The sequence below is a fragment of the Pistacia vera genome, unplaced genomic scaffold (genome assembly GCF_008641045.1).
Source record: "Pistacia vera cultivar Batoury unplaced genomic scaffold, PisVer_v2 Contig1402, whole genome shotgun sequence".
NCBI classification, from domain to species: domain Eukaryota; kingdom Viridiplantae; phylum Streptophyta; class Magnoliopsida; order Sapindales; family Anacardiaceae; genus Pistacia; species Pistacia vera.
The window spans coordinates 43,658-56,292 of NW_022195470.1; the positions used below are offsets into that span (position 1 = coordinate 43,658).

Sequence of the window (12,635 nt, forward strand, 5' to 3'; positions counted from 1 at the left end):
GATATAATAATTATTGCAATACTTTTTTATGAGTTAATTACATAGACCTCTTTTAAGGTTCAATCTTTCACAGACAAATAGAAAAGATTTTTAAGTTAACACAAACACCCCGCTTCTTTAACTTCTGTTGGGGGACTGTTAGAGTTATTTTTTGCATCCCCTCTAACATTAAAAACTGACAACTACACCTCGTAATTAGCCACTTATACTCTTTATTGTCCATTTTTGGTGTTAAAATTAATTGAAGAAAAGGTAAAATAGACCTTTCATGTTAAAATACTAAATCATATATTAAATATTTGAAAAAAAAAAAAATTTAGAACAAAATATATATTTTTTTAAAATATACTTAATATTTAATAGTATTTTTAAGAGAATTTATTTATTTTTTAAAAGAAATTGACGTGCAAGATAATCAAAGATCTCTGGAACCACCATTCTTTGGTCACCTAAACCGATGATCTTTTTTCTTTAAAAAAAGCTATTATTGAATTTTCTATTGGCAAAATATTTATTTTAGAAAGTATATTTTAATTTACTTTTTCAGTTTTTACATTTTTACTTTTGCAAAATATTTTAATTTTCAACTTTGAGTCCTTCTCTCAATAAATTTAACACCAAAACTTGTCAATAGTAGGTCTAAATGGCTAATTAGAAGGGATAATTTGTCAAATTTTTATGTTCAAGGGGATGTAATGGAAATAAACCATAACCGAGCCCTAATAGAAGTTGAAGAAGTGGGGCGTTTGTGTTAACCTAGTGATCTTTTCTAAATTCCAATAGTTTCACCCCCAAAATTCCTATAGTTTTTAATTATGATAGTTACACCCCCAAAATTCCTACAATTTTTATTTTTTACAATTACACCCCCATAATCAACTACTCTAAATTCAATTCAATTCAATTCACATAAACAAATACCAACTATAAATGATAAAAATCTATAGTTACGAAACAAATTGATCCTGTGAGGTTGAGGCCACTGACGATTTGCTGAACTTGCACACACAAAGAAACAAGCGCGAAGCTTACGTAAGACACTAGTGTGGTGTCTACCATAGGCACTCCAATGCTCAAGTCAGCGAGGCTGAAAGAAGCTATTTAGTGAGGGATAAAGGGAGGAAGGGTTACCAGAGTTTGATCGGAGATTAGAGCTACGCGAAGGTGCTAATTCTTAGGAGCAAGAACTTTTAGGAGCTAGTAGGTGGTATTCAATAATGGATCTTTATGAGAGATCATGCCTCTCATTATATAGTGGACATAGGATCTTCGAATCCTAGTAGGACTCTGAGTCCATAATGGTAGAGTTTAGGTAAATAGGAAAGTCCTAATTTACTTACCTTTGGTGGAGTAAGAGTCCTAATTCATATAAGATTCAGGATATTAGATAAATTAGGATAAAGGTGAAATAGGAAGTGGATGTCTTAGGGTTTGAATAGGATTTTGGACCCTTTGAAGATAATGTGGGCTGATGGGCCTAAGCCTAGGTGGGCTAATGATGAGCCCCTCTAGATGATCTAACTTGAGAGAAGCTAGGTTGGTGTAATGGGTTGGCCCATGACGTGGATCTTAGAATGGACCCAATCGGAGTTGGGCCACGACACTAGGCCATGTAGCAGGTGTTTCAAGTTTGGGCCTGATAAAGCTCAAGACGTTTTTTGCTTATACACCAACCACAATAAACAAGTGCATAATCTCTAATACAGATAAACAAATACCAACCACAGTAAACAAATACATAATCATTAATACACATAAACAAATACCAGCCACAATAAACAAATACATAATCACTAATACACATAAACAAATACCAACCACAATAAAAACAAATACATAATCAGTTAATCACTAATACACAAAAACAAATACCTAACAAAAATAAGTCAATAACACAAATTCAAAATTACAAATACAAAAACATAAGATTTAACTTAACTTGACATTGTTCAACTAAAAATATTCTTGGCCAACTCATGTTCATTCCACAGTGGGGTGATAGTAAAGTCTCTTGATTCCAAATCCCCGGATCAATTAATGGCACATCAAGATCATCATCCAAATCATCATTCACATCATCATCTACAATTATCAACTACAACGTATGCTTTATTTTATTGGTGGTGGGATCAACACATCTCCACCCTTTAATTTCTTCTGCTCATCATACCTAACAAAGATTAATAAATGTAAATAATAAAACATATAAAATATTATGTTAACATGTTACCTTTGAACTCATATCCATATAGCCAAGTTCGAATGCATATAAAAGATTCTACATTTTTTTGTTGAAGTGAGCTTCAATATTTGTTGAGCACCTTATTGCCAATACTAAAAGCGAACTCCAAAGCAATGAATGTTATTGGTATACTCATGATATCATGAGCCATAATGGCAAGTACTAGATAACGATCACAATTGCTCTTCCAATGCTCGAGGATTTCCAAATTCTGATGTGTGATGATATCAAACCTTGTCTCTTCCAAATAAAGATCCAATCCATATTTTTTAGTGGTAATAAATTCACTCTCATAGTTGTAAAAACCCGGCACCATTTAAATAGTTAAGTATAAAAAGTTAAAATTAAACAACAAACAATACTTTATTAATCACCAAAATATAAAAAGATAGTGACTTACAAAAGTATGATCTACATACCTACCAAGAGTATGACCACTTGCAGGAGAAACAACTAAAGGTGAGGCAAGAACTTCTTTGGAACATTGAACCTCGTAACCTTGAAAAAACTTATGCAAGTTATTCTTAACAACCTCTATCTTTTGTTGGCCAATAGTTAAATCATAAAATTTTTTGTAAGCACACTCCACAAACTAAAACTTGAGATGTGGGTCAAGAATAGTTGTAATACTATAAGAATCCCAATATTTTGCAAATTTTGGGATCATTTGTTCCGCCATAATGCTAATAACTTCATCCTCACTCATCATCTCTACAATTAAATGCAATTGAATTTCCCACACACATTTAAGGTACAAGTTTGTTGTAGGATATTTGGAACCTGAGAATAAAGTTGTAAACTCATAAAATGGTCCAAGAACTTGCATATCCTCTCCCCCTAATCCCATTCTTCATTCGATGGACAAATTTTATAATTGTGATATATTTTTGACAAGCTATAAACACAGGACGATATATTAACGTAGTTTCAAGCATTAAAAAAGTCGAATTCCATCTAGTGGAAACGTCCAATCTCAACCCATTGAGCTTTTCACACCCATTTGTACAGCAAGTTCTCCAAACTTGATTCTTCTAGCCTCAGTTCCTTTAACATATTTCATACTATCTCGGATCTTATTTAAAGCCACACCAGTAACTTTCAACCATTCTTGAATAATAAGATTCAAGATATGTACAGAACATCACACATGGAAAAAATCATCCCTACATAACAAAACATTCTGTGCATAAAGTTGGTTCCTTAAGATATCCTCCATCCTATCATTACTACTTACATTGTCCAAATTGAGAAAACTTTCTTTTCAATTCCCCATTCTTATAAGAAAGTCAAAACTTTATCTGCCAAAACAATCCTTGAGTGTGGAGGAGGAATATGGCAAAAGTTGAGTATTTTACTTTCTAAGACTCAATTCTCATCTACATAATGAGCTGTTAAAGAAATATATGCCTAAGTTGTAGCAAAAGTCCAAACATCAAAAGTTAAGCATATTCTACTAATAAGTCTCCCCAATTCAAGCTTAGTTTTTTCCTTAATCCTTCCATATACTTTTAAGCAATCTACCTTAGCGGTGTTCCTAGTATAATGCTTAACATCCTTACACAAATACAAAAAGACATTCCTAGTTCCTTGATTCTCCACATATGAATATGAATAATTATGTTAAATAATTGATAGTGCCATCTTCTCATGAAAAGTCTCTTGATTAATCTTTCTACTTTGTAATTTATGATCATGATCAATCAATAATTGTCCTACATCAATGTTGCCATGTTTTGGACAATCTACAATATGACGCTTTAAATTTTTAGTCCCATGGAACTGCCATATGCATAAGTTTTATTGCACTCCTTACACCTAGCCCTCTCATTCCTATTCTCATCAAAATATGTATCAAAGTAAATTCAAACTTCAGATGTTTTACTTTTACTTTTAGAACTAGTAGTAATACTAGTATTGGAAGGAGGCAACATTACCTTAGAAGCATAATCACTTTCTCTCACATTAGCCATATCCATATCTATAGAGTCGGAATCCTCAAAGTCAATGCTTGAGACTACCTGAACAAAAAATCAATAATTAAGAAATGTTGTTAATGAGTATCTTAGTGGGAGCAAACAATAAACACCTTTACAAAACAGTCCACAATAGGAGCACAAAAGTCAACAGCCTATACACAAACCCATAAACACCAGCAAGCAGAAACACAACACTGCCACAAAAATAGCAAAAAAAACCAGAACAGCAAATGAGTTGTAGAAAACCAACCGCTAAATCTTCAACCCCAAGTCAGGACAGCACAAACCACAGCAAGACAAAGCATGTGAGACACAAAAACCAACCCACCTGCCAGTCGCTTCTAGCCAACCAACCGAGAAAATAAGCACCCCCCAGCGTAGAGAAAACAAAAACAACTAATTAGCATGGTCTAGGTCCACACAACCAATTAAAGCTATCTTAGCATCTCTATTTTGGTTTGATTCTTGCATTTAGAACCTTAGTTTAGACTAGTTAAGTAGAATAATATTACATCAGATCATGAATTTTGGTTTTAACAACTGTGAGAATGAAATGGTCATGTAAATGCGATCCTCCGAATTGGTTTTTTCTTGTAGATAAAGCAATATAAAAGATGTATAATTTGTTTCAACGGCTCAAATACAACATCAAAGCAATAAAAGGCACAAATAGCTGCAGACAGTTTCTCCATTTCTCCTATAGTGGAAAATATAACAACTTAGAACTAGCCGAAACAAGATATGTCACTCTTAAACCATGTGACAAGCACATGAATGTGTTGTTATATATGAAGCCAAAACATAGAATGTTAGATCGGGATACACAAGTAGTATTTACAGTTGCTCTAATTGACGAATATAATCTAATAATCATCAAGAGTATGTTACCTAAGCAAACGGCGATTGGTGAGTGTGAGAGGGGAGATGTCAACGGTGGACGGCGATGATGTGACAGTGTGAGAGATGAGAGTTGTATGAGTGTGAGAGAGGAGATGTAAACGGTAGAAAAAGACGGTGTGACTGTGTGAGAGATGAGAGTTGCATGAGTGTGAAAGGGGAGATGTCGACGGTGGATGGTGATGGTGTGATAGTGTGAGAGACGAGAGTTGCGTGAGTGTGAGAGAGGATATGTCAACGATGGACGACGATTGTGTGACAGTGTTAGAGACGAGAGTTGCATGAGTGTGAGAGAGGAGATGCCAATGGTGGATGGCGACAGTGTGTCACTGTAAAAGACGACAGTTGCATGAGTGTGACAGAGGAGATGTTGATGGTGGACAACAATGGTGTGATAGTGTTAGAGACGAGAGTTGTGTGAGTGTGACAGAGGAGATGTTGAGATGAGTTAGGGACTTAGGGTTAGGGATTTCAAATTTTCAATTTAGATATTAGAGGGTTTTTTTTTTTTAAATAGTAAACAGGTACTCGCGAGTACCCGCGGGTGTACTCACCTCACCCATTGGCAAAACGACCCAGGCTGGGTACGAGTCTAATGTAATAGACCAGTACCCTATATTTTTTACCTAGGTATGGGTCAACTCACAAGTCCGGACTCATTTTGCTAGGTCTACTTGTATCTAGAGTGACTTATGTAAATCATGTAAAATATCATTTAACAGGTAGTTAGTAAACATAATTTATAAACAAAAGTGGTACATGTAATTAACGAGGGAATTGATTGGTGAAAGTTAGTATGTAGAAACCTTCGACCCTTATATAAAGGATTTTAGTCTTTGCCATTTTGTACAAACCAAACTGTGAAATCAATCAAGCACGTAGCCACATACAAATATGTGGGTTCAATTGAATCCATTCAACTTTTTAAAAAATATAAAAAAAGTCTTTATGTTTTATGAAATTTACAACTTTAACCCCATTGAAATTCATGTTGACCCCACAAAAATAAATTATTAATTAACATTTTTTTAACTTTTCTCACTTGATTTCCTCTCCTTTCTTTCATATTATCTTTTTCCTTTGGTTGGATATTCAAGAAATGCTACTCCTTTTGAATACAAGGTAAGATGATGCTCATTTATTTTTTTTTTTTACTTAAAATTCTTTTCTTTTAGCTTTCTTAATTGATAAAAGATCATTAATGTGACTAAATCAACCCTAGCAAGTGCACTAGTCATGTTCAAGTAATAAAGTGATGAGTTTGAGTATCGTCCCACAATGATCAAAGCAATTATTTGTAATTACCTAAAACTACCTACATGTTATTTGAGAAAACAAAATTTTCGAGTGGAAAACTAACGGATTAAAAATAATTAAATTAAACAAATAAACAATGTGAAGAACTTTTCAATATTAATGAAGTTAGGGTACAAATTTCCCCCTAATTACGCACGACAACTACTCTTAATACACATTTGTGCTATGAATTTGTAGGATTCTTCTAAGGTCAATTATCCTTGTTTAGGCATAATATTCAACTTAATACAACTCCCTATTTGGTTACTCTGAAATTAAGAAGCATAAATTTATTAATCCTTGATGACTAATTTGCTTTACTCAGTTATGAATTAGGTGGACCACAAACTAATCCTATAATCTCTATTCGATTACTTCTAGTTTTAATATGTTGTGCAATGTTATTCCAATAAAACAATTATGAATATGAATTAAGCAATAAACCCTAAATTCTCTATTCAAATCATCATGAATCAATCCAAAATTTCTTAAATCATTAAATCTAAACTCTTGCACAAATTCATAAACATAAATCTGGTATTAAGAATAAAAATTGTTCAAAACATAATTAGGGTTTCATCTTCCACTAACAAAAGAAATTTACTCCATCCTAAGAACAAAGAAATAAACAGAGAATAAAGAAAACATATTCAGACCTGAAAATAAACAAAAATCAAACTCTTAAATCTGATCTTCAGTCTTCAAGCCTCAAGAATGCGTCTTCTACTCTCCAAAATATGCAAAATTCATCCTCTTTCTGTTAATTAATCTCAATCATACTTATATACCCAAAAGAGTCCTAAGTAAAAAAGAAAAGAAAAACTTAAAAAAAAAAAAAAAAAATGCCCTAATAGTTTCAACCACAACTCTGGCTGTGACCAAATTTAAGTCACCATGACCTAGGCTGTGGTGCTCTCTGTACTCTTAGCTTTATCTTCATTCCACCACCATGGCCGTGGCCTTAAAAAATATCAGCTAATCTCAAATTCTTCAAGCTTTAAGTCTCAATTTCATTCCAATACTTCAATCTACTTAATCAAAGCTTGAAAAACACAAAAACTATCCAGCTCAATAGCTGACCATTCACATCTCAAACTTAACAAAAACTAACATAAAAAAAAAAAAAAAGAATGAAAAATTAACTAAACTGCTATAAAAACAAACCTAAAAACACTCAATTTACACAACTTATGAATCATGAGCTATGAGTTTTAGTTGAGTTTAATAAATGAGTTTGAAATTTGAAGATTAAATTCCTAGATTTTGATGTGGGTTTTGATTTAATCTTGTTTATGTTGAGCTATGAGTTAATTAGTTGTTTTTTTAAGTTAGGTTTGATAAATTTTGGTTAGTTATTGAGTTAATTTTGAATGGTTTAAAGAATTGATGAAAACTTAAGTTGTAGAGATTTGGGATTGGTTTAACTTTGATATATTGGTTAATTGCTTGATATTTAGAGTTGGACATTTTACAAATTATAGTTAATTAGGGTTTACAAATGAAACCCTAAGTTGTAGAGATTTAGGGTTTTCATTTAATTTTGTTTATGTGAGGTATGAATTAATTAGTTGTTTTCAAGTTGAGTTTGATAAATTTTGGTTAGTTATTGAGTTAATTTTGAATGGTTTAAAGAATTGATGAAACCTAAAACTGTAGAGATTTGGAGATTTATTTTAATTTTGATATGTTGTTTAATTACTTGATATTTTGAAACCTTAACTTAAATGTTTTGAACCCACTCACTCAAAATTATGGTTATGTCCCTGAAATCAATAATAGTCTTTCTTCAAATATTTCTTTCTCCTAAATCTTTCTAAGTTGGTCTTTAAGTTAGAAATTTCTCTTCCCTGCAATAAGTTCTTTAAAATGATCGAAGCATCTCAAGTTTTTGTTTTCTTTGAGCTTTTTTTTCTTCATATTTTAAACTTTTTCATTTAAAAAAAATGATTATTAATATATTTTAAAATTTTAGGAACTTAAATTAAAATTATATTGGTACGACATGGTCAAAATACCAGGTAAAAAATTTGTTGGAGAGAAAGTGAAAGAGTGATATAGAGGGAGAATGAATGTTAAGATATTAAAAGGACTTATTGACTTGAGGTCTTCCATGATCAAGACAGATAGACTTTGTACATGTGCTTTACTTCTCTTTACAGCCAAATCATGTCCCATGCGCCACTTTTAAGAGGCTTTCCTATTGATTCTGTTTCTATGTACGTGTTTCACCACCCAGAAGCAATTACGACTTTCGGACATGATAATTAATATCTTAAACATGGGTTATGGTATACTTGTAGACGGATATTCACAATACTTAAATTTTGAATCTTACTTTACTTCAATTCCCCTAAAAATAAAATCAATGTAAAACTTCTTTATACAACTTTTTCCATCAAACGCATGGGTCATAAAATAAATGGTTTAATACATATAAAGTGAACTTATTAAATGTTCAATAAATTCGATATGTTAATTAAAGAGTAATGTCACATCAATCTGTATAAATTAATTTATATATCTAATTTGTATATGTATCATCACTGTATAGATATATTTAATTTGTACATATATCACCGCTCTTCCCCTAAAATGAAGTAGTTTCCTTCTTTTTGTCACCAAATGCTGATTATTTGCCATCAATTTTCTTGCCCTTGTCTTCTCCATTTCCTTCTCTTTTTCTTTACTTCTCAAGGTTTCCTTTCTTTATTCTCTTCACTCTTTTCTGCAGTTTAATTCTTTTTCTTTTATTATAATATATGTTTTTATTAATCCACTTAACCGAATGTTTTATTTGTGAAGCAGGCAGCTTGCCTGGTGCTATATTTATCAGAGAGCTGAATGGTGGTTGCTTAATTAATTTACATTTGCCATTAACTTAAAGACTTCATTTAAACTTTTGATTTGATTTCCATCCATGACATAAATAGAGAGTAATACGAAACAAAAAACAGTAAACACACAAACCACAAACAGTAAAGAGATGGAAGAAATACGCATGATCTACCATGGTTAACAGACTACGTCCAACAGAGTCAATATTATTGCAATATTGTCTCACCTCTCTTGTTTACAATGAATGTAATTTGTTTTATGATTTTCTAAAACACTCATACAAGAGAAAAATATGTTTATATACTAGGTTTAAAAACTAAAACCTAATATTAAAATATTCATGTTCTAAACCCAAACCCAATAATGAATTAATAACTTAGAGAAATCTTTTAGCAGCTCTTCATGGAAAAAAAACCCCCCGAATACATCTGTCTGACCCCTTATTGTTGAAGTGGTCGACAACTCCAACAAGTTCTTGTTATAATTAAACACTAAAAAATCATCTTGGGTAGTTTAAAAGCATTTCAAATAGTGTATTTTGCTTAAAGTTACTCACAAAAGAGAGCACTACGACTAGATAGAAAGACAGCAAAAAGTATGCTTCCACCATCATATACTGCACATAACTTATTAGCATTTTGCCATTGGGCTATCTTCTTGGTTAGACATCCATGGGTGGTATCAAAGCTAGGTTTATGCTGTTTACGCTATTTTATAATGTTTGGATGTGATGAATTCGATATGTATTGATTATGTTATTGCATGATGCGTAAAACTGCTTTTTGGTACCAAAAACTTTCCAAGGTTGTAGTCATTAATCAAAAGTTTTTGTTGGAAAAGAAAAGCTAAGTCAAAAGCACCACTCTGCCATCTGTGTCTCTATCTTTCTTTCGGCCTAAGTAAAACTTTTATTTGGTTAATCATATGTTTCAATAAATTGAGTGTGAAATTAGTCATTGAGCAGATTATGTATGTGAAAAGCACCCACCACATGAAATATACGAGTCTGGAAGAACTTATAATGCATTTGTGTATTGGTGATCCTGATATACATATTGGATGACTATCTATGATTGAAATAGTATTCAATTTAACATTGAAAGTCAAGGGAAATCTGTATTTTTTGGACAGAATAAATCTGTCCTGTAATAAAAAACTTCGGACTCTGACAATGATAAATTGTTCAATTTGCAGATGCTCCTTGCTTGGAAAAGAAGAGAATCTGTTTTCCAGAAACTGGAACCCACTTCACGAGCCAACCAATCAACTAGGACATAGCAGCAATGCAAACATAGGCACCTCATTGCTCCAAATTCAGCCTCTTAGTGTTGGCAAACTTGTTCAGAAACTCCACCATCAAGACTTGGAGAATTAGTGTAGTCCCAACAATCCCAATAAAGAGTTTGTTCTTGTGCAGTCCCTTGAATATATTCTTCTCCTCCAGGTTCCTTGCATTAAACTCATTGAAGATCTGGCAGAAGACAAATGTGTTGAATATCATTGTGTTCTTTATCTTCTCGTCCACGCTGAAGATGGATCTTCCCTTGAACTGCAGAATTAATAGCACAATTACTTGATACAAAGCCTGAGCAACAAGGTTNCAGATTGTTGTGGCGGATCCCATCGTTTCGCAAGCAGAGAGTTTTCTAACCAATGCATTATCTGCCATCATACGCTTCATAGAGTATGCCAGAGTGAGAGTAACAGCCAGAGGCAAACCTTCAGGGATTGCAACCACCACTATTGTGACTGCTGCAGCAATAATTCTCAGAACTGCATTCATTGCATCGTCAAACTTTGACTTGTCGCGGTTGAATTCTCTATCTCCTCTTTCATCTGTGGTGTTGCCTGTGAAGTAACGAATCAACATAACAAGAAGGACCATCACAGCTACTGCCAATCCAATCTTTCCGATATAGGAAGTCAGCTTTTTGAGGCGAACTTGCAGTGGAGTCTGCTCATCCAAGTCACGGCTAATAGAACTCATCATCTCTCCCCATGCCGTTTTCATACCCACAGAAGTGATGAGCATAGAACCATAACCATCTGTGACCTTTGTGCCAGAAAGCAAGAAAGGATTCTCTCTGCCATTGATCTCAACATGGTCACTTTCACCAGTCATGCTAGATTCGTCCACCTTCAAGGAGTAACCATTCAAGAACAACCCATCAGCTGGAATTTGATCGCCGATCTTCAAACACACAGCATCACCCACTACAACTTCAAAGATTGACACAGCTTGACGCCTGCCATCTCTCACTACTTCAACTTTTATGTCAGCACTCTCATCAGAAAGCTTTTCAAATTGTCTATTTTGCTTGAAGTTACTCACGGCAGAGACAATTACAACCGAAAACACAGCAAATATAATACTGCTGCCATCATACCACCCTTCTTTCAGGCCATCTTCTTTAATTCCGAAGGCTAGAGAAAGTATTGCACAGACTAGAAGTATGACAATGGTAGTATCTTTGAATGCTTCATAAACAAAACTAAGAAAGCTTTTTGCATTTGGCTTTTTATAACAGTTTTTACCAAAAACATTCGTTCTATGCAGAAGTTGAGCCTCATTACCTGGGACACCATTCTTTTCGTCGGTTCCAAGAATTGTAGCAACTTGCTTCACTCCTCCCAGATTGTTCAAAGATTCGAAGTTCTTCTCTTTCACCATGGTAGTGAGTATTTTCTGATCAATGTCGAGAAAATTAACTCCTACGTCATCGTGTGGCAATGCTCTACCGATATCAATGGCAACATAAGAGAGGGACCGCAAGATTTGTTTATTGTTGTCTACAGCTATCTTTGGCAAAGAAGCAAGAGCCCTGGTGAAGCGAATGACATCAAAAGCCAACTTCCACCTTCTCTTTTGGAGTTTTGCCAGAGCCAAGAGACTATGTTCTTGGTCACATATTTCTGGTTCGTTGGGTTTTCGAAACCTCAAAGACATGGTAATGGAGGGTTGAAAAGTTCTGGAATGGTGTAAATTGGATGAACAAAAATAAAGTAGTTGAACAAAATAATGGATTGAGATGGTAACTACAAATCAATCAAGAAAAGTTTAAAAAAATAACAGAGAATTGTGGACAATTTATTTGAGTAGAAAAGTCTCAGGTGAGAACAGTGTATCAAGAGTTCATTTATTTATAATAGTTGGTAACCACATATCTTTTTTCAGGAACGTATTTAGTATCTTCGTATCTTTTTCCAAGAACGTGTTTACTATTTTCATAGAATATGTTTATAGTAAATAACTCCTCCAATCATTTCTATTAAATGAAAATTGAAGGTCAGGGGCAAGGGTAAAAAATTTACCTAAAAAGTAACTGAAATTTTGAACTTAATTTCTTGGAAAGTTCATTGAAATTAGTTATGATTTTTGAAAACTCACA

General features: G+C 33.4%; 1 protein-coding gene across 1 annotated transcript; it reads right to left on the reverse strand.

Annotated features, from left to right (window-relative positions):
* Positions 1 to 10,546: 10,546 nt before the first annotated feature.
* On the reverse strand, positions 10,547 to 12,193 carry LOC116123242 (calcium-transporting ATPase 12, plasma membrane-type-like). Its single transcript, XM_031409039.1, has one exon. It carries the CDS (start codon positions 12,191 to 12,193, stop codon positions 10,547 to 10,549), a length of 1,647 nt encoding a protein of 548 aa, XP_031264899.1.
* Positions 12,194 to 12,635: the final 442 nt, after the last annotated feature.